The following is a 23,630-nucleotide window of genomic DNA, read 5'->3' as shown; positions in this document are numbered from 1 at the left end:
GACTGTATATTGTGTGTATATGTGATGGCCTTACCTTGCCGGTGGCATTCGGCGAGATTCCCTAAATCGTCGTGATGGAAATACTCGTAGCAAGACGTGCCCAGGAGCTCCTGTGGCAAATAGCCGAGGATTGCAGTTGCCCTGTGGTGGAGGCAGAACAGACATAGTGGAAGTCGATATTGAAGCAACTGAAAGGAATCAGCGAGTAATAGTATAAATATCAGTATTAATACTCACCTCTGGTCTACAAAAACAAACTTCCCATCCACGGCGTGCCTTGACACGTATTCTGTGGATTTCACTCGAATCTCCCCATTCCCGGGCTGCGGTACTATGTGGGGGTGCAGCCGGCCAATCGCAACTAAGCAGCTCAGATTGCACCCTTCGTTGTCCGGTTCGTTATCTTCGTCCAGCCCCATTTTTGTGGGCGGCCAGCTCTTGAGATATCCAGTGCTGTGTATAGTGCAAAAGCTCTTCCGGTCCGCTGCAAAAAAAAACAAAAAACAGGGTGTTATTATCGGGGGTCACCCCTCAAAATCCTTCCTCTCTCAAGCTCATAGTCTTCCTCTTAAAAGAGGGGGTCACCCCTCAAAATCCTTACTCTCTCAAACTCATAGTCTTCTTGAAATCACTTAAAAGAGGGGGTCACCTTTAGGTTAACTTTTAGTATGTTGTAGAATAGCCAATACCAAACCACTTTTCAATTGGTCTTCATTATTTATTTTTTATTGTTTATCTTTTTATTTATTTGCCTTCTTCTTCTTCTGACTTTCCAGCTTTCAAATAGGGGGTCACTGGCTGAGATTGTGGGAAAAACAGTAAAAAATAATGGAAAATAATCTATTTCTGGGGAACAATCTGAAAACAACTGAACTAAAAAAAGTGTTTGGAAGGTGAACGACCCTTTTAAGGTATGGAGATCCAAATTACGGAAAGATCTCTTATCCGGACCGCAGGTCCCAAGCATTCTGGATAAATACGGCTAGAATGGCTAATTCTAAGCAACTTTTCAACTGGCCTTAATTGTTTCTTTTTTTTATAGTTTTTGAATTATTTGCCTTCTGACTTTCCGGCTTTTGAATGGTCACTGACCCCATCTAAAAACAAATGCTCTGTAAGGCTACAGATTTATTGTTATTGCTACTTTTTATTAGGGATTCACTGAATCCAGGATTCGGCCTTTTTCAGCAGGATTCGGATCCGGCCGAATCCTTCTGCCCAGCCGAACCAAATCTGAATTTGCATATGCAAATTAGGGGCAGGGAGGGAAATTGCGTGAGTTTTTTTTGACAAAACAAGGAAGTAAAAAATGTTTTCCCTTCACACCCCTAATTTGCATATGCAAATTAGGATTCAGTTCGGTATTCGCACTAATCTTTCAGGAAGGATTCGGGGGTTCGGCCAAATCCAAAATAGTGGATTCGGTGCATCCCTACTTTTTATTACTCATCTTTCTATTCAGGCCTCTCCTATTCATATTCCAAATCAATGCATGGTTGCTAGGTTAATTAGGACCCTAGCAACCAGATGGCTGAAACTGCAGACTGGAGATGAAAACCAATTGCAAATTGTCTCAGAATATCACTCTCTACATCATACTAACTAAGGTGAACAACCCCTTTAAAGAGGACTTAAAGTGATATGGTCACTTTTTAACTAACATTGCAGTACCCCAAACTACATTAACTTCTTCCATGCCACACAAACTTGCAGGGCTACACGGATCAACAAGAAACCTGGAAGAGTAGATTCTGTAGCAGCAGATAAAGGGTTAATCTCATTTTTTACCCCCAACCCCTGGCTGTTCAGGTTTGGCATAGACTTTACCTTTCTTTTTGGAACAGTTGGATGGGAAATCTTTGTTTTCTACTTTTAATGAAGGTCTGTTGCATTTCATGCGACAAAAGAAGGAGCGTCGGGCCCCAGAGCAAAGCCGAGTGGGCCCCGGAGTGATGTCGGTTTTTACAGGAAGGCCGGCTGAATAAGAACAGGGAGAGATGTGAGTGTGACGCCGTTATATTTGCCCCACAAGTGGTACTCGCACACTAAATGCCCAACTCAAACTCCCACCTACTTTTTGCATCGATGAGTCTCTCCCGGGGGGCTGTGTCTGAGGACGAGAGCTGCTCCTTAACTTTGGCAATATCTTTAGGGTGCAGGTAGTCAAACAGGCTCTGGCCAATCAGATCATTCTGGGAAGAACAGAAAAGTTGTGTCAGAAATGTTGGCGTTAAAGGGAAACCGACATTATAAGAGCAACGATGTGATGCTGTTCTGTTATTCAGAGAAACAGAGGCATCCCTATACTAAGCACAATTCAGCAGGAACAGCCCCTACGTTTGCTCATAGTCTGTACAGAGAGATCCCATAAAACTATGGCAGCATAGGTATTCCCTGTACTAAGCACAATTCAGCAGGAACAGTCCCTAAGTTTGCTCATAGTCTGTACAGAGAGATCCCATAAAACTATGGCAGCATAGGTATTCCCTGTACTAAGCACAATTCAGCAGGAACAGTCCCTAAGTTTGCTCATAGTCTGTACAGAGAGATCCCATAAAACTATGGCAGCATAGGTATTCCCTGTACTAAGCACAATTCAGCAGGAACAGCCCCTAAGTTTGCTCATAGTCTGTACAGAGAGATCCCATAAAACTATGGCAGCATAGGTATTCCCTGTACTAAGCACAATTCAGCAGGAACAGTCCCTAAGTTTGCTCATAGTCTGTACAGAGAGATCCCATAAAACTATGGCAGCATAGGTATTCCCTGTACTAAGCACAATTCAGCAGGAACAGCCCTTAAGTTCACTTGTAACAACTGCATGTATGAACATTGTTCATTGAGGTTGGGGGCAGGACACAAGGAATCTCTGAGTGATGTTCATTCCCAGCCATGTTTCACCCCTAACCCAACGTGCTTCACTGCTGCATTCTGGGTATGGACGTCGGAGCTTGGTGTATACGACTCGGACCCATTTAAAGGCATTTACCTGGCTGTAATTGAGGATCTTGAAAACGGATTCTGAAACAAAGAGGATTTTCCCTCGGTCACAGCCGACCACGAAAAGGAATCCGTCTGCCGCCTGCAGGGAACAGGGAGTTGTTAGTAAAGCTGCGCCGCTGTTCTGCACGTAACACACGGGGATACAAACTGGAGCAGTCACACTATGACCCACCCTGAGAATCAGCTGCTTGAGCTCGTCGTCTGATAGAAAAGCCGGTTTGTAGTTTGCCTCTGTGTAGGGGTTGGCAGCACCTGAACAGGAGGAGACGATGAGTCTGACCAATGCACATCCTATAATCCCTCATTACTCCCTATCAACCAATCAGCTCTCTGGCTATTCTGCTAATGCCGGGAATCTCCAGAAATACTCGTTACTGTCGTTTGAAGTAACTCACCTCGCAACGTCTTCATGTGTTGGACGGCCATGCGCAGCACGGTGAGCTTATCCAGCTTGCGGGACATGGCGTTGCACGTGGGAACCAGAGACGCCAGCTCATCGATGAAGCTGTTCATTTTATCTCTCCGCCGCTTCTCAATCTGACTGTGAGCTTCCCTTTAAGAAAAGGGCAGGCACGATGAATCTCATTCTCTTAACATCAGTCGTAAACCAAAGAGATACAATTGTATAGCGGAGACTGCACTGGATTATATGGCGCCACCTAAACTAACTGTCTGGATTTAAAGGGTTGTTCACATTTGAGTTAACTGTCAGTATGACGTAGAGAATGATTTGCAATTGGTTTCCATTTTTTGCATTATTTGGGTTATTATTCAGCAGCTCTCCAGTTTGCAATGTTTAGCAATCTGGTTGCTAGGGTCCAACTTACCCTAGCAACCATGCATTGCTTTGAATAAGAGACTGGAATATGAATAGGAGAGGCCTGAATAGAAAGACTGGTAATAAAAAGTAGCAATAGTAATAAATGCGTAGCCTTACAGAGCATTTGTTTTTAGATGGGGTCGGTGACCCCCCTTTTGAAAGCTGGAATGAGTCAGAAGAAAAAGGCAAAATAATTAAAAAATTAAAGTTTTTAGTTGCTTAGAACTGCCCATTCTAGAACATACTACAAGTTAACTTAAAGGTGAACCACCCCTTTAAAGAGGCTCTGGAGAAGCCATAATCCACAGAGTAGTTACTCATTCCATGAATCAGCATGCTATTAATACTCATTCCTCTGTTACTCTGAAGGTACTCGCTCCATAACATGGGCACTGAGCACCAGTAACAGTATCTGATAGTGAGGGAGCGGAGGCAGTGCAAAGGAATCCCCTTCTAACAGCTGCTTCCCACCAGATCTGCCTCCCAGCCGAGACCAAAAATATTCTGTCTCTGGTTTCACTGACAGCACTGCTGAACATCAACGGCTCAATGGAAGCACTGGACTCAGGCGCAAACACTCTCTCACAGCACACTCACTCAGCACACTCACTCTCTCACTCAGCACACTCACTCAGCACACTCACTCACTCAGCACTCTAACTCAGCACACTCACTCTCACTCAGCACTCTCACACAGCACACTCACACAGCACACTCACTCACATCACTCACACTCTCACAGCACACTCACTTACTCACACACATCACTCACTCTCACAACACACTCACTCTCTCTCACACAGCACTCACACTCACAGCACTCACACAGCACACTCACTTTGTTATCCGTAAGGAAGAAGACAAAGGTTCTTACCGAGCATTTCTAAGTCGCCCCTCGCTGAAGTCCAACCTGAAATACAAAAATATTCAGGATTATTAGTATCGAACTCCGATCTCTCATTGCTTTGTGCTCCCTGAATTTCACATACATTCATGGAAAGATCCACTCCCCCCACCTCCAGGTATTGGTGTACAGCTTATTGGGGTCCCAGAACATTCTGTTTAATTCTGTTGATTAAACATGTCTCTATTAAAGGGGAACTAGAGTCTAAAATAGAATACTAAACATTTTTTAAAGAAAGTATATTGACAATAGGTCTCTTTTTCATTAAAGAAAGTAATCTGATTTTATTTTTTCGCCTTTACATCCCCTTTAAGCCTTTGTCAGTACAGGAGTTCATTCTATTTCTGACCACTAGATGGGCCCATTTCATGGCAGTTGGCAGAGAATGCCTGAGCGAGACTGCTCCCCACTAACAAATACAATAGCAAATTGCCCCATAAGACCAACACACAAGGGCGTTACTCACAGTCCGTGGGGGTCGTCCTTGTCTGTATCCATCCCCTCACTGTGGTTTAGAGAAAGATAAAGCAGCATTAGTGAGACAATCCCAGCCCTACATATTGTATCAGGGGCAGTTGGGCTGCAGCAGGGGTGACTATACTGGCCCCAGGGTATCATTGATGTAGGGAACAAAGCATCAGTATATGGAAGGACTGGAGCTTCTGATTATTCTATACATGACACAGCAGCAGGCTCTAATGATAACTATAGGCTTGTTTCCTGCACTCTATAGGCCAGCGTGCAGCTCTGTATATATCTCGGGTCTGATATGGACCAGCAGCTTATGGGGAGGCAAAGGAACTGGCAGCGGGAATATTAATACTCACTCGAATGAGAAGCCATCAGTCCTGAAGGAAGGAAACAAAAGAGTGTGTGGATGAGTGGCCATACAGTATTATAGGAACAATAACAATGCAACATGGCCAAGCTTTTTAGCTGCCGGGGTCACTGACCCCCATTTGAATAGCTACTAAGATATGGAAACTAATTGAAAAATTGCCAAGAATAGGAAATGATGCTAAAAATTAACAGAAAGAGAGCCTGAGTAATAAACTGAATTAAAGTTATTGTTTACCTTTAAATTAAATAATTTTTTGATATTCTGAGACAATTTGCAATTAAGTTTTATTATTTGTGTTTTATGAGTTATTCAGCTTTTTATTCAGCAGCTCTGCAGTTTGTAATTTCAGCCATCTGGTTGCTAGGGTCCAAATTCCCCTAGCAACCATGCATTGTTTTGAATAAGAGACTGGAATATGAATAGGAGAGGCCTATAAGTAATACAAAGTAGCAATAACAATACATTTGTAGCCTTACAGAGCATTTGTTTTTTAGATGGGGTCAGTGACCCCCCATTTGAATGCTGGAAAGATCCGGAAGAAAAAGTGGAATAACTCGAAAACTATTAAAAAGAAAAAAATGAAGACAAAGTTGCTTAGAATTTGCCAATGTATAAAATACTAAAAGTTAACCTGAAAGTGAACAACCCCTTTAAGTGAGGCAGTGTCCCTTTAACATCAGTGGCAGGTCTGTGACACCACCAGCACACTGACCCAATTCTCTTAGTTCCTGAACAGAAGAGAGGATCGGGGTCACATGGGCTTATATAAGATGGAGGGAGAAGAGGGTGGAGCCTCTCGTACTCACTGATAATCCGTCAGGCTCCCTTTCCTTTTGCGGTTACAGTCGATCCCTCCCATTCCCAGGGAGCTGGATATGAGGTCAGTGGAGCCGGGGGACATGAAATCGTTCATTGTGGAGGAGATATCCATTCTTTGGTCGGCCATTGGATCATCTGCTGCAGCCAATAGGAGACAAAGTTCAGATTGATTAAAAGGACTATATGGAAACCCTTCTGATTGGGTTATAAAACCAGCCAATTAGAGAAGGGGTTGCGTTTGTCTTACACAGGGAGAATTTCATTACACTTGTGATCTTATTTCCTTAACACCATGTATGTAAGTGGATATGGGGCACCAATCAAAGGCACAGCGTTCCCGGGAAACACAAAAACAATCACAGAGTGGGGTTACTGCGCTCTACAGAGATTATACATCAGACCCTCCCCAGCGGAACTCGCAATCTAAGGGCCCTACCAGAATCACAATAGGGCCAATTAGATGAGCCAATGAACTCTCCTGTGTGTATTTGTGGAAGGAAATCACCCACTGTAATCTCCTGTAACAATTTCATATATGCTCCTCACCTGAAGGATTGTGTCTAAGAGAAGCGAAAGGGTTGCGAGTTAATGGGGCCCCCCAGGAGCCAAGGGAAGTCAGTCACCTACAGGCGCTCATGCCTCCGAGTCTGGAAAAAAAGGATTTCAGTTATTGTTCTGTTTTAATTTTAAAGACATTGCATAACCATAATAAGGAATATCTATGCTGCCATAGTTTTATGGGATCTCTCTGTACAGACTATGAGCAAACTTAGGGGCTGTTCCTGCTGAATTGTGCTTAGTACAGGGAATACCTATGCTGCCATAGTTTTATGGGATCTCTCTGTACAGACTATGAGCAAACTTAGGGGCTGTTCCTGCTGAATTGTGCTTAGTACAGGGAATACCTATGCTGCCATAGTTTTATGGGATCTCTCTGTACAGACTATGAGCAAATTTAGGGACTGTTCCTGCTGAATTGTGCTTAGTACAGGGGAATACCTATGCTGCCATAGTTTTATGGGATCTCTCTGTACAGACTATGAGCAAACTTAGGGGCTGTTCCTGCTGAATTGTGCTTAGTACAGGGAATACCTATGCTGCCATAGTTTTATGGGATCTCTCTGTACAGACTATGAGCAAACTTAGGGACTGTTCCTGCTGAATTGTGCTTAGTACAGGGAATACCTATGCTGCCATAGTTTTATGGGATCTCTCTGTACAGACTATAAGCAAACTTAGGGGCTGTTCCTGCTGAATTGTGCTTAGTACAGGGAATACCTATGCTGCCATAGTTTTATGGGATCTCTCTGTACAGACTATAAGCAAACTTAGGGACTGTTCCTGCTGAATTGTGCTTAGTACAGGGGAATACCTATGCTGCCATAGTTTTATGGGATCTCTCTGTACAGACTATGAGCAAACTTAGGGGGCTGTTCCTGCTGAATTGTGCTAAGTACAAGAGAATATCTATGCTGGTATCTCTCTATACAGGATATAAATAAATATGACAATGATCTGGAATGCCGCTGGACCACTGCCCATGAGACATGCAGGGGAGTAGAAAACGTAACATTCAGGAGAGATCCGACTGGTGCTTTGATCATAACAAACCAGTTCTGCCTGATGGTGCAATTGGCTCAACATTATTACCAGTAAACGTGTGGAAGGGCCAGTGGCTCTGGGGCAATTCCAATCATTCTGTGCCCGTAGCTATATGGGCGGGGAAATATATTATATAGAACATCAGCCTCTCATCCAGATCAATGTAACCCCTCCCATTCATTTCCAGTCTGCTCCCACCCCTGCACTATAATCCTGTCTCTGCAGTCTCTACTTCCCCTTTAGTGACCAGGAATCACTATGTCTCCCCTGTGCCTCGCACCAATTAGATGCAGCCGATCCCGCCGGCGCGGCTATATTTAGTGACAGGGACCGACGTCACTCAAATGACTAAACAATTAAATGGAAAAGGGGAGCAGCGAGAGGCACGGGGGGGGGGGGGTATTTGAATAAAAGAGACAGTTACTGTATCACATGACAAGCCTGCGGCCACGATTAGCCCAATCATGTGAGTAACGAGCATCTCACAGAGAAAATCAAGGTCAGTATAAAAAAAAATGTAGGTCAACTGAGTCAGCGCCAAGGAGCGGGACTGTATGTTCCATGGCTGTACCATTATACAACTGCCCCCGGGGCACCCCCCCCAGCCGGCTGAGGCATTGTGGGTAGATTAAAGGAGTCACTGCTCTGAGCAAAGCGTTTAACAATAACAAACGCCGAGGGAAACTAACTGTCATCTCTCCTTCAATCACATTGTATTTGTCTCCCAGAAAGGAATGAATGAAAAGACAGGAATGGGGCATGCTGGGAGGAAGCAAGGGTGGCACCATAGTTGGCATGGCTGCCTGGCATAGCCGGGACTTGGGTTTCATTCTGTAATTCTATAAATACCCCCTGGTACCCAATGTACAGCCGTCTCAGCACAGCCGCAAGCAAATAGGGCTGGAAACAGAAATGGCAAACAGAGCAGTACTTGCAGGTCGGGAGTTCAGGGTGAAAGCAAGTTTAGTAGTGAAAGCTGGAGGACAGTGGGGCAAGAGGGAGACAGCAACACTTTTTATGGGTATCGCTGGACCTTAAGCTGTTGTTGAAATACAACTCTCAGTCTCTTTGCCCAGGCCCTACCACAGCTACAGTCAGACCAGTGTCCTAGAAATATAATTTTTATGACAAAAAGTCCAAATAAATAATTACTATTATTCTAGTTTTCAAGTATTTATAAAAAAGCCAACAAAAGTAAAACATACAGGTTACATAGAAACACGAGAGCCCTGCTCTTAAGAGCTAACAATCTGATTATAACCTGCCTGTGAGCAGAGAGGGTGTATATAATGAATAAGGTATTGTAAAAATATAAGAGTATTAAAGGAGGAGTTAGATGAAAAAAATCCCTAATGAGTTCAGTGGTTTTGTTGGCGCTGCCTCTGCTAAACTTCCTCTAGGTTCCCATGACAATACAAGTGAAGTGATCCTGGACGGACTATTTCTCATGCAGGAGGGCAGGGATACGAGCTGTATGACCTGCCCAGTCCAATTACGCCCCCCCCCCGTGCCGGATCTCAGCTCTAATCTGCTGACACTTATGAGGCTTTTCCAATCGCCCCAGCAGCGCATTAAGCATTACACAACCCAGACTGGCCGTGTCCTTGGCACAGGGGGAGATTACACTGGCACTTTATAATGATTACTAACTGCCAGCCAATATCACTATTAATTAGGGGCGGAGTCACATTATCCCAATGAAGATGTTGGCTTACCTTTATATACAGGATCTCTCTGAGGAAGCGAGTAGGGAGGGAGTTGTTACTGTGCTGGATAAATCTTCCACCCTCTGCACCCGAGCACCTTATTCCCCCGTCTGAATCAACCCTGTCGGCAAAGGCAAATGAGTTCTGATCAGTGGGCAGAGGAAATCAATGGGGAGGCACAAATGTAGGTTATTGACAAAGCAAGGGGATAATTGGAATTAGGACGTACGTGTAATTACGCTGGCGTCTCCTGCGGCTGCTCGGCAGGGGGGGTTATTACCTGTCACACTATATCTTATTTTCCCAAATTAGGGTGAAAAGCATTTATTATCATTATTAAAGGGATACAGTCATGGGAAAACATGTTTTTTTTCAAAACGCATCAGTTAATAGTGCTGTTCCAGCAGAATTCTGCACTGAAATCCAATTCTCAAAAGAGCAAACAGATTTTTTTTATATTCAATTTCAAAATCTGACATGGGGCTAGACATACTGTCAGTTTCCCAGCTGCCCCCAGTCATGTGACTTGTGCCTGCACTTTAGGATGGAACTGCTTTCTGGCAGGCTGTTGTTTCTCCTACTTAATGTTACTGAATGTGTCTCAGTGGAACCTGGATTTTACTATAGAGTGCTGTTCTTAGATCTACCAGGCTTGTGTTCAGGTGGCCATACACGGAGAGATCAATCTCTCTCTGATGTGCCCACCTTGATGTGGGCAATATCGGGCTGATTCGATTGTGGGCCCTAGGGACCATATCAACGAACAGATCCAGCCGCAATCCGACGGGATTTTTAGTCCCATTCAATCGAGATCTGGCCGACTTTCGGGCAGATCTCGATCGGGGAAGCCCGTCGGGGGGCCCCATACACGGGCTGATAAGCTGCCGACTCAGTCTGTCGGCAGTTTTTATCGGCCCATGTATGGCCACCTTTAGTTATGGAGCTGCTATCTGGTTACCTTCCCATTGTTCTTTTGTAAGGCTGCTGGGGGGGAAGGGAGGGGGTGATATCACTCCAACTTGCAGTACAGCAGTAAAGAGTGACTGAAGTTTATCAGAGCACAAGTCACATGACTGGGGGCAGCTGGGAAATGGACAATATGTCTAGCCCCATGTCAGATTTCAAAATTGAACATAAAAAAATCTGTTTGCTCTTTCGAAAAATGGGTTTCAGTGCAAAATTCTGCTGGAGCAGCACTATTAACTGATGTGTTTTGAAAAAAAAAAAAAAAGTTGTAGCATTTGTATGAAGTGCAGTCCTTTTTACAGCAATAACAGTGAAATAATTGTTTAGTAAATAAATAGGGCTGGGCTGACCCAGATTGGGCACTGCCAGGGATCTCTCAGCAGGGAATCTCGTGCCCAGACACACCTTCATTAAGCCTATAAATGGGACGAGTCTGCACTCGATCCTCTTGGATTGGGAATGTTCCTGCTCTGCTGCTTACAGGGCTTCCCGAATCTCTCACTATGGTGCATTTGTACTAATCCATCCCAGAGCTTCCCATCGGATCACAGGGGATTCTGGTACCTAAACTGGAACGCAGCTGCATTTTTCTGGTTATTTACGGCACAGAATTTGGCACGGGCGGAACAGGCACGTTCTAGGCCAGGGGAACAGGGTGTGTCCCACTACTGCACATGCCACATCACCCACAGAAAACCGGTTTGGCCTCTTTCCTCCCAGAGACACAACAATGCTACCCTGCAATTAATTCTACTATATTTAACTCCTTTATAGAGCTGATTAAAATCGGCACGGGTTCAGCGCTAAGAACGGCAGAACCATATCCCTATATGACCAACTTAAAATATAAGCAATATCTGCTTCAATTCAGCAAGAGAGATGCTCTGTGCCTATTGTCTTTGCAGTTGTTCACACTGTCCCTCCCAGTACCTGTGTGATAACCTCCTCCTTATCTAAAAACTCGAGACACAGGCAGCCAAGGCAGGGAGGGGGGGCATGATTTAGAGCTCATTATCTCTCCTTGCAAAGCTGAAGCTTCTTATCTCTCCTGACAATGCTGACTCCAGGGTTGGACAGTATAACAGACCCAGGTCTCGTCTTGCGTTGCCCCCAGAGATGCTACTGTAGCCAATGGCTTTGGGCACCAGGAGTCATGAACCTAAATCAATTGGGCAGAAGGGCACAATGTAGTAAACACTGGAATGGTGTCTGTTTTACTTCCCATCCCCCCCCAAGTTCTGTAAAGGGAAAGTAGAACTGGGCCCTGGGCAGTAGGAGGAGATAATTAAATAACTAGAGAGACAAACAGGGATTATCGTCATCGACTTGCTGTTTATTGTATCTCTTCCCCGTGACTCATCCTCACAGCCCTAATGTATCGTGTGCTCCAGGGCAAAGGGTGAAAGAGAACCTGAGATACCGCCCAAGCTTTATTTTCTAACGGAAGTACAGGTGTGGGATCCATTAGCTGGAATGCTTGGGGCCCAGGGGTCAGATAAGGAGATTTTTACTTAAAGGGATACTGTCATGGGAAAAACATGTTTCTTTCAAAACACATCAGTTAATAGTGCTGCTCCGGCAGAATTCTGCACTGAAATCCATTTTTCAAAAGAGCAAACAGATTTTTTTTATATTTAATTTAGAAATCTGACATGGGGCTAGACATATTGTCAGATTCCCAGCTGCCCCCAGTCACGTGACTTGTGCCTGCACTTTAGGATGGAACTACTTTCTAGCAGGCTGTTATTTCTCCTACTTAATGTAACTGAATCAGTCTCAGTGGGACTTGGCTGTTACTATTGGGTGCTGTTCTTAGATCTTCCAGAGAGCTGTTATCTGGTTACCTTCCCATTCTGCTGGGGGTGGAAGAGAGGGGGTGATATCACTCTAACTTGCAGTACAGCAGTAAAGAGTGATTGAAGTTTATTAGAGCACAAGTCACATGACTGAGGAAGCTGGGAAACTGACAATATGTCTAGCCCCATGTCAGATTTCAAAATTGAATAGAAAAAAATCTGTTTGCTCTTTTGAGAAATGGATTTCAGTGCAGAATTCTGCTGGAGCAGCACTATTAACTGATCCCTTTAATTAGCAGAAGGAGCCCTTCCCCCGCCACTTAAGGAACTTCTGTTTATCTGTAAGTCCGAACAGTCACAACAAAGGGTAAATGGGGAGGTGGGGTTGTTTATACGGAGCTCGTTGTGTGTGCTTAAAATAACTCAGCTCATGGGGAGGTAGTAACTGCAAACTTTGTATGTGTTGGAAAAAGGTATATAGCGTGTCAGTCCGACCCCTAATATTCATCCCGTTGGCCGTGCAGGGAAGCAGAATCCATTCATATCTCGAGTAGGATGTTGTTTCCCTTTCACCTCCTTTCTATTTGCCTTTTGCCTCCGTAAGAGACATTTACGCAGGACGAATGCATTAGAACGCTCACTGGCTGCGATCTCTATCCATGATGCTGCTGGTTGCCAGGCAACCACTAATACAGTAATGTTAATTTTGTACACGAATGAAGAATTCATTAAACAGGAGCCGGGGGCCGTTATCAAGGGGCTGAGCACATCACCCTTCCCCGAGAGAACACAAGGCAAAGACCCACATAGAACAATCAGGCAACAAAGATACAAAGGGGCATATTTATCAAGGGTCGAATTCAAAAAGACCAACCGGAATTAAGTCAAAGGTTTTTTTTGGTTGAATAGGTCAGTTTTCGAATCGTACGAATCGAAGGAATAGCGCATTCGATTAGAAGTTTTTCCCTAAAAATAACCCTTCGATTTCCACCAATTGACTCCTAATAGGTTCTTGGAGGTCCCCCATAGGCTAAAACAGCAATCTGGCAGGTTTTAGATGGCGAATGGTCGAAGTTGAATTTTTAAAGAGACGGTACATGATAAATGTTCCCTAGTCGAAGTAAACAAAAAATAGCTTGAAATTCAATTTTTTTTTTTCAATTCGAAATTTCACCTCGAACTTTGATAAATCTGCCCTAAAGTGTCTCTACCCTTCCAGCTTGCCCTGCTAAACTTCTTATCCCCCAGTCTGCCAACATTAACCAGCCCCCTGTAAAGCTCAGCAGGAGAATACACACACACATATATATATATATATATATATATATATATATATATATATATATATATATATATATATATATATATATAGTGATGCGTCATACCCAAGGTTCAAGGAAGAAACAGCATCACATTTATGACTTTAAATGAGTCAGTGGTTTTGTTTCTTCTGCCTCTCTCTCTCTCTCTCTCTCTCTATCTCTCTCTCTGTGTCTGTCTCTGTCTCTGTCTCATTTCTAAAATAAAGCCCAGGCATGTCCAGAAAAGAAAACCAAGACACCTGTGTATTGTTTACCTGTCAGCCGCTGAATGATTAAAAGGAAATCTGAGTAAAGGCAAGTAAACCAATTCACTCCCCTGAGAATGTGCCCAGGACCCTGGGAAGAAGCCACAATACATTTTGCAGACAGTAAGAGCTGGATACAGAATTTGGATGCACCCGTTTATATTCCCCAGAGGAAACCGGGAACAGGCTCACTCCAAGGCACCGGCTTTCCATCCCTGGAAGGGCCGGTGAATGTGGGGTTGTTACTGGGAATTGGCTTTAAATTATTAACATGTGAGTTCATATTCTTCCCCTTAGGGCTACAGCACACGTGGCTCTTTTCTGCAGGTCCAAAATCGACTCCTGCAACTCAAATAGACTTCAATGGGAAACTGCACCTGCACTGTTCCATAGTTTAGAGAAAGCAATATGGCAATTCCCACCCACATGTATAAATATACAGAGAAGGAATGTTCTGGGCACACAATAAGCTATACCCTCATACTGTACTGTCTAAGGGAATCAATATGGCACCTCCTCCTCCCATATGTATAAATACAAATATACAGAGAAGGAATGTTCTGGGCACACAATAAGCTATACCCTCATACTGTACTGTCTAAGAGGGAATCAATATGGCACCTCCTCCCATATGTATAAATACAAATATACAGAGAAGGAATGTTCTGGGCACACAATAAGCTATACCCTCATACTGTACTGTCTAAGGGAATCAATATGGCACCTCCTCCTCCCATATGTATAAATACAAATATACAGAGAAGGAATGTTCTGGGCACACAATAAGCTATACCCTCATACTGTACTGTCTAAGGGAATCAATATGGCACCTCCCTCCTCCCATATGTATAAATACAAATATACAGAGAAGGAATGTTCTGGGCACACAATAAGCTATACCCTCATACTGTACTGTCTAAGGGAATCAATATGGCACCTCCCTCCTCCCATATGTATAAATACAAATATACAGAGAAGGAATGGCTTATGAATGCCAAAGCACTGCCTCTGTGGTTCCTACGTCCCAGTACTCCTTATACTAGGAAATCTGTAACAATCAGTAACAATCAAGTACTTCCTATTCACTTATTATAGATACAATGTTTCCACAGTCTGCATCTGGCATTCAGTTCGGGTTCTACACTGTGCGAAACCTTTAGAAAAAAATACTTTTACCCTCACCTTGCAGGGTCCTTGAGTTCAGGTCATACACACATTTTGTCTGAGCTTAAGAGAAAATAAAGTCTGTGAGGCTGAACCAGCCATGATTTGTGAGTAGAACACTACAAACAGTCGGCAGTTACTCAGAACTGTACTATATCTCATATGTATAATATTATTTTACTGTTACTCTATAGGAACTGCTCAAAGCACATGGTAACCCTCATTTCTCTGCACTCCTGGCACTTTAAATTACAGGTCAGGACTTCATGCCTGAGAATCCTGGGCGCACAATGGGTTAAAGTTTAAACACAAAAGTTCACAGAGTTCAGCAGACATAGTTCTAAAAACAGCCTTGGTTTGCCCCATGCATTCTCTGCTCTACCGGTTTCCTTTATCCCCATCCACTAACACCATCTCTCCCTACTATACCTGCTATCCCACAGTCACACTCCCTTCCCAGAGACTATTATCCACTGTTACTATAGACAGCATCTCTCCCTACTATACCTGCTATCCCACAGTCACACTCCCTTCCCAGAGACTATTATCCCCCTGTTACTATAGACACCATCTCTCCCTACTATACCTGCTATCCCACAGTCACACTCCCTTCCCAGAGACTATTATCCACTGTTACTATAGGCACCATCTCTCCCTACTATACCTGCTATCCCACAGTCACACTCCCTTCCCAGAGACTATTATCCACTGTTACTATAGGCACCATCTCTCCCTACTATACCTGCTATCCCACAGTCACACTCCCTTCCCAGAGACTATTATCCACTGTTACTATAGAGTAGACACCATCTCTCCCTACTATACCTGCTATCCCACAGTCACACTCCCTTCCCAGAGACTATTATCCACTGTTACTATAGACACCATCTCTCCCTACTATACCTGCTATCCCACAGTCACACTCCCTTCCCAGAGACTATTATCCACTGTTACTATAGACACCATCTCTCCCTACTATACCTGCTATCCCACAGTCACACTCCCTTCCCAGAGACTATTATCCACTGTTACTATAGACACCATCTCTCCCTACTATACCTGCTATCCCACAGTCACACTCCCTTCCCAGAGACTATTATCCACTGTTACTATAGACACCATCTCTCCCTACTTTACCTGCTATCCCACAGTCACACTCCCTTCCCAGAGACTATTATCCACTGTTACTATAGAGTAGACACCATCTCTCCCTACTATACCTGCTATCCCACAGTCACACTCCCTTCCCAGAGACTATTATCCACTGTTACTATAGGCACCATCTCTCCCTACTATACCTGCTATCCCACAGTCACACTCCCTTCCCAGAGACTATTATCCACTGTTACTATAGACACCATCTCTCCCTACTATACCTGCTATCCCACAGTCACACTCCCTTCCCAGAGACTATTATCCACTGTTACTATAGGCACCATCTCTCCCTACTATACCTGCTATCCCACAGTCACACTCCCTTCCCAGAGACTATTATCCCCCTGTTACTATAGGCACCATCTCTCCCTACTTTACCTGCTATCCCACAGTCACACTCCCTTCCCAGAGACTATTATCCACTGTTACTATAGACACCATCTCTCCCTACTATACCTGCTATCCCACAGTCACACTCCCTTCCCAGAGACTATTATCCCCCTGTTACTATAGGCACCATCTCTCCCTACTTTACCTGCTATCCCACAGTCACACTCCCTTCCCAGAGACTATTATCCACTGTTACTATAGACACATCTCTCCCTACTATACCTGCTATCCCACAGTCACACTCCCTTCCCAGAGACTATTATCCACTGTTACTATAGACACATCTCTCCCTACTATACCTGCTATCCCACAGTCACACTCCCTTCCCAGAGACTATTATCCACTGTTACTATAGACACCATCTCTCCCTACTATACCTGCTATCCCACAGTCACACTCCCTTCCCAGAGACTATTATCCACTGTTACTATAGACACCATCTCTCCCTACTATACCTGCTATCCCACAGTCACACTCCCTTCCCAGAGACTATTATCCACTGTTACTATAGGCACCATCTCTCCCTACTATACCTGCTATCCCACAGTCACACTCCCTTCCCAGAGACTATTATCCACTGTTACTATAGACACCATCTCTCCCTACTATACATCTTCCTGTAAGATATGGGAAGGGACCCAGGTATAGTAGGGAAGAGACTGTGCTTATATAAGAAGTGGGATTAGATCATGCACGTCAGTACTGGGGGCCATGCCCCTGGTTTCTGGGAACTGGTTGGGGGGAGCTGGGAGGAAATCTATACAGCTAAAAACATACATGTAAATTAATGTAAAATTTATTTAGTTTGTGATGTCGGACAGACTGGCTTTTTGTTGATCTATTCTAAAGATCCTCCCCCCCCACACAGAGATAATATTTTTTTTTTTTAAAAAAAAAAGGAAAATGTGACAATATAAGTGGAAGCAGAATACAGTCTCCCACTCACACCAGCTATTCAGTAATGCCGTGGCCTTTAAAACACACAGAAGATGGTGAGTCACATCTCCTAATAATGGATCTTGGATCAGGCGCTGAAAAGAAACCCCATAAAAACAAGTCGCTACTGAGAGTCACAGTTTAACATCCCCAGATTTGTACATGAGAATCTGTAAATGCTGAGGAGTCGCATTGCCTTCATCTCGCACACAAAGAGAGAAATAAAGGGCTGAACTAATTCTATCACATGCAGGAACGTTACAGTCACTCCACTAAAACCGCCGCCGCCGCACCCAGTCTGACTCCTATTAACCTACTGACCTAAATGTTTGTGGAATTAATGTTTGGCAGGGAGTCAATGCAGACGTTTTACTGCTTGTATATCCGGAACCAGAGAGATGAGCACCTGGGTGCTCATTTGGATCACAACAAATAGGGCGGGTGCTGGTAGTGAACCCTTACACCTTGCAGGGAATCTCACCTCATTGGTTCCGCAGAGCAACTGCGAGATGTATTTAATCAGATTCTCCTTCCAGGTTATGGGCCCTGTGTAATTAATATAAAGAGCTGGGTGGCTGAACTGGAACCCCCAAGGTGACATTCATGGTCCAGCGTGTCTATTAAAGAGACTTATTTCCATACATTACTACTTTATGGGCTTCAGCAGGGTGGGGTTTAGCTATAGAGCTTTCCTTTCCCTTTAAAAAATAAAATCTACTCTACTACAATGGACATATTCAACATTTAGCCCACTCGCCCCCCAGCACATCAGACAACTATGAAAGGGATGGTGGGAGTTGTAATTCAACATCTGGTACAGTCATCTATGGCTTTATTAGATGCATGGGAAAGAGTTTGTCCCAGGCCAGTAACCCATAGCAACCAGGCCATTGCTTTCAACATTGTAACTGCACTAAATTGCTAGAAGTGCTGCTGGTTGCTATGGGTTACCTTTGCACTCGCTTACTGCTGGTTCTCGCTCTTGAAACAATGTAGCAGAAGCCTTGTATGCGTTCTTTACATGTTGGTTAATCGGATGGCGTCCGCTATATTGTTTCGAAAGTCAGAACCAGTGCAGGGATATTAAAGATAAAGACAGACACTGCTTTCAGTCGGTTCAGTTAGACATAACGCTAAACCCGGGGAGGATAAGGAATGAATGGATGTTGGAAAGTTGCTTAAAGGGATCCTGTCATCGGAAAACATGTTTTTTTCAAAACGCATCAGTTAATAGTGCTACTCCAGCAGAATTCTGCACTGAAATCCAATTCTCAAAAGAGCAAACAGATTTTTTTATATTTAATTTTGAAATCTGACATGGGGCTAGACATTTTGTCAATTTCCCAGCTGCCCCTGGTCATGTGACTTGTGCCTGCACTTTAGGAGAGAAATGCTTTCTCGCAGGCTGCTGTTTTTCCTTCTCAATGTAACTGAATGTGTCTCAGTGGGACCTGGATTTTACTATTGAGTGTTGTTCTTAGATCTACCAGGCAGCTGTTATCTTGTGTTAGGGAGCTGCTATCTGGTTACCTTCCCATTGTACTTTTGTTTGGCTGCTGGGGGGGGGTGATATCACTCCAACTTGCAGTACAGCAGTAAAGAGTGATTGAAGTTTAACAGAGCACAAGTCACATGACTTGGGGCAGCTGGGAAACTGACAATATGTCTAGCCCCATGTCAGATTTCAAAATTTAATATAAAAAAAATCTGTTTGTTCTTTTGAGAAATGGATTTCAGTGCAAAATTCTGCTGGAGCAGCACTATTAACTGATTCATTTTGAAATTTTTTTCCCATGACAGTATCCCTTTAAAATGAGATTCCTTTCCATTTCCTTTCTTTCCTGGGTTTGTAGCCCCTTTAAAGCCTAACACAGGTCTCTGCTCCGAGCCTTAGCGCAAAAGAGAAGCACTCAGAACTGTACAGCGGAATCCCAAAACCCAAAAAAGGGGCAATTTGTCTTGTTATGAAACAAGGGATAAGTGACCCCAAGACGGTTCTGCTGCACAAGAAGCTTTTGTCTTGCAGCCAAGTGAACAGGTGGCTGCCCCAGACCTGTTATGTAGCGTGGGAGAGAGAGAGGCTTAGTGAAGGGAGCTCTGAAACCCCTGCCTTTGCCTGTTACGCAAGCTGCTGTGCTCTGGATATATCCATGGTAACAAATAAGAACGTAAGCTCTTAGGGCCAGGACTCCTTTTGCCCAGGTGCACAGCTCTAAACCCTGACTCATATGAAACCCACACTGAATGGCTAATTAATGACTCATGTCAGTGACGTATCTCATTGCTGCATGGAAACCAATGTAACCGGCGCCTGCATAGAAATTAATGATTTAGCCCAGTTTAATTAAGTGTCCAGAGGTGGCACCCCAACCCCTAACCACATAAAGTGTCATGTGCTCCGGATTAAAAACCAATACATGTTCCACACTTTCCCCAACATTGAGCAATCTCCTGCCCTGCCCAAGTCATTCTTACAACTAAACATGGATCCCTGTTCCAAACAGCTTGCAATCTATTTCCCATTAAATCCCATATTCGACTATATAATCCCAGTGCCCTGTGGTGCATTGCCATTACTTTAACAATCATTAGCCCAGTATAAATACGCAATCCCTTGACCATTCCCGTTATCCAAGAATTTTCCGCCAGCCTGTCTGTTATTTCCATTATAATAACTAAAATATTCAGTGACCCTCTCAGAATTCCCAACATGTAATATCCAAAAGAACAAGCATTGACATAATATTCCCATCGCTGTAAACTACTCCATGTTATTCCAAGCAGCAGAGGTTGCATTCCCAGTTCCCGGCTGTTTACATGGGATACACGGGATCTTGCTCCAGACTGGAGTCACGATGGGCACTGCGGGAGTTCTATAGGCCAAACCTGGGCACATTTACAGAATTCCCAGTATTTAAATCATTCCCAGATCCCTGGGCTGCCTTATCCAATAGATCTGACCTGGTCTCACGCTTATAAATCCTTCCATTTAATTCAATCACATTTAATAAAGATTCTGACGCCACCTTACAAGCCCCCAGAACATCATTTCATTTATACTTCCCAGAATCCCAGATCACTGGTTCATATTCCTGTATCCGGAGCAAAAACATATTCCAGGGAAGACACATTTCCTGTATCCTCTTTATTCCCAGATATCCAGATACTCATTCCAGTTGTAAAGATTCCCAGATCCAAGCTGCATATTCCCTAAGCTCCAGTTTCCATTCCCAAATACACAGAACACATTGCCTGATCCTCACTACTTATCACATCAGCCCAATGCTGCACATTCCCAGTATCCCAGAATTTAACACTGTCAGTATCCCAGTGTCCAAGGTTCCCAGTAAACCTGTTATTCCTGTCAGACATTCCCAGTCAAACAGTCCCAGTATCACTGACAGACATTCCCAGTATTCCTGTCACACAGTCCCAGTATTCCTGTCAGTAATTCCCAATATTTCTGTCACACAGTCCCAGTATCACTGACAGACATTCCCAGTATTCCTGTCACACAGTCCCAGTATTCCTGTCAGTAATTCCCAATATTTCTGTCACACAGTCCCAGTATCACTGACAGACATTCCCAGTATTCCTGTCACACAGTCCCAGTATTCCTGTCAGACATTCCCAGTATTCCTGTCACACAGTCCCAGTATTCCTGTCAGTAATTCCCAGAATTCCTATCAGACATTCCCAGTATTCTTGTCACACAGTCCCAGTATCCCTTTCAGTAATTCCCAGTATTCCTGTCACACAGTCCCAGTATCACTGACAGACATTCCCAGTATTCCTGTCACACAGTCCCAGTATTCCTGTCAGACATTCCCAGTATTCCTGTCACACAGTCCCAGTATTCCTGTCAGTAATTCCCAGAATTCCTATCAGACATTCCCAGTATTCTTGTCACACAGTCCCAGTATCCCTTTCAGTAATTCCCAGTATTCCTGTCACACAGTCCCATTATCACTGACAGACATTCCCAGTATTCCTGTCACACAGTCCCAGTATTCCTGTCAGTAATTCCCAGTATTCCTGTCACACAGTCCCAGTATTCCTGTCAGTAATTCCCAGTATTCCTGTCACACAGTCCCAGTATTCCTGTCAGTAATTCCCAGTATTCCTGTCACACAGTCCCAGTATCACTGACAGACATTCCCAGTATTCCTGTCATACAGTCCCAGTATCACTGACAGACATTCCCAGTATTCCTGTCACACAGTCCCAGTATCACTGACAGACATTCCCAGTATTCCTGTCACACAGTCCCAGTATCACTGACAGACATTCCCAGTATTCCTGTCACACAGTCCCAGTATCACTGACAGACATTCCCAGTATTCCTGTCACACAGTCCCAGTATTCCTGTCAGTAATTCCCAGTATTCCTGTCACACAGTCCCAGTATTCCTGTCAGACATTCCCAGTATTCCTGTCACACAGTCCCAGTATTCCTGTCAGACATTCCCAGTACATAAGGACAGTTTCCCATTGCACAATCGCAGTCGCTTGGTCCCAGTGGCCATTGCCATAGATAATCGCACACACCGGCAGTTTCCCAGTAAACATTCCCATTTCCCAGCAGAGCCCCTGGCAGCGTTGAGCAAATCAGTGCCAAAGGCCAGGCTCGGGGTCCCCCCACCCCAGTGTGCCAGCAGCAGAGGAGGAGGAGGAGGAGGAGCACTCACCGTCAGGCGCACGCAGGGAACTGGAAGAGAAACAGCTGCCCGTCCCTGACCTACTTTCTGCCCTCACTAAATGTCGCACCACTAACCTACTTTCCAGCCAATAGCGTTCGTGGGCACCCTAGATGTCAGTGCCAGCCAATCCCAGGCATCCTACCCCGTGACTACCCAATAGGAGCCGCGTTCCTCCTTCATAACATTTCTAAAAACGTCACCCAATGAGAGGCTCCAAGAAACCAAGATGAGGCCATGTCTGCAACAGGAGGTCAGGGGCGTTCTTAGCGGCCATCTTGGTGGTGGCATTAGACGGCGGTGTCATGGCTGCGCGCAGGGAGAAGGGATTGTGGATTCAGACAGAGTTCCGCTGCCGGTACAACTAAACATCTCTCCCGAGGAGAAACTCCAGACACATTCTGCCGAGTTCCTTGTGGCCCTGGATTTGCTACTAAGCGGGTCCCACTCATAGAAGTCATGATTAACCCTTGTATGTGTGTGTATATATATATATATATATATATATAAATATATATGTGTGTGTGTGTGTGTGTATAATTATTAACCCTTACAGACTGTGTATGTGACTGGAAAGGAATTCTGCAGGTTTGTTCCTGGTCTAGTAACCCATAGCAACCAATCAGATGCCTTTAATATTGTATCTGTCTTCTGCCCCCACCCGTAATTTTAATGGTTGTTTCTAGTGTGGAGTTGCGCCGCTTGCTGGTTGCTAGGGTATGTGGGACCATAGCAACCATATAACACTGTTCCAAGCTATGGAAGGAAATATTCCAACATTTATTAATTATAAATCGCTCAGAATTGGTCCATTTAGTGGCATATTTTTGTAATTTAATCATTTTACACTGTAATAGTGTAACGTGTGCCTGAGAGTTAGTCCAGCAGGTGGGGGCGGGGCTTATCTCTGCCATGGACCAGACCTTCTAGCCTCCTCCCCCTGTTTCAGACCCTTTCCAAAGTGGTGCAAAATGAATGGCCGCCCCTCTCTAGTGATGTCAGCGACGGGCTGGTCGCATACAGGTTTATAAATGTTAGTGGCACTGGGTCGGGTCCCTGGGGAAGTGTATGGACTACAGAATGTGAGGGCGACTCCCAAACTACTGTTCAGAATATCCGAATCTGTATTTCATGTGCTGGAGAGCACAGGCAGAAGGGGAAGGACTAATTATACAGAGATCAGCTCCTATCAATAGTAGGGTGCTGAAATACTGCCCTGTGGGGGCTTCATCTCCTTTATCCTCCAGCAGTCTGGCGCCCCTAGT

At 44.4% G+C, this 23,630-nt stretch overlaps 1 protein-coding gene across 3 annotated transcripts in view; it reads right to left on the bottom strand.

Annotated features, from left to right (window-relative positions):
* The window catches only part of arntl.L (aryl hydrocarbon receptor nuclear translocator like L homeolog), a 28,224-nt gene extending 5,715 nt beyond the window's left edge, over positions 1-22,509 (bottom strand). The window contains exons 1-14 of one of the 3 annotated variants that reach the window (XM_041589397.1): positions 22,357-22,509; positions 9,705-9,816; positions 6,934-7,034; positions 6,375-6,525; positions 5,555-5,575; positions 5,194-5,232; positions 4,698-4,733; positions 3,399-3,556; positions 3,176-3,255; positions 2,990-3,082; positions 2,075-2,192; positions 1,828-1,977; positions 238-484; positions 35-141 (exon numbers count right to left, since the gene is read on the bottom strand). In XM_041589397.1, coding sequence (XP_041445331.1) covers positions 35-141; positions 238-484; positions 1,828-1,977; positions 2,075-2,192; positions 2,990-3,082; positions 3,176-3,255; positions 3,399-3,556; positions 4,698-4,733; positions 5,194-5,232; positions 5,555-5,575; positions 6,375-6,514 — 1,189 coding nt within the window. In that variant the 5' untranslated portion in view covers positions 6,515-6,525; positions 6,934-7,034; positions 9,705-9,816; positions 22,357-22,509. 3 annotated transcript variants of the gene reach the window in all.
* Between the last annotated feature and the right edge of the window lie 1,121 nt (positions 22,510-23,630).

Source organism: Xenopus laevis, chromosome 4L, assembly GCF_017654675.1.
Source record: "Xenopus laevis strain J_2021 chromosome 4L, Xenopus_laevis_v10.1, whole genome shotgun sequence".
NCBI classification, from domain to species: domain Eukaryota; kingdom Metazoa; phylum Chordata; class Amphibia; order Anura; family Pipidae; genus Xenopus; species Xenopus laevis.
This window is presented reverse-complemented; position numbering and strand designations above follow the sequence as displayed.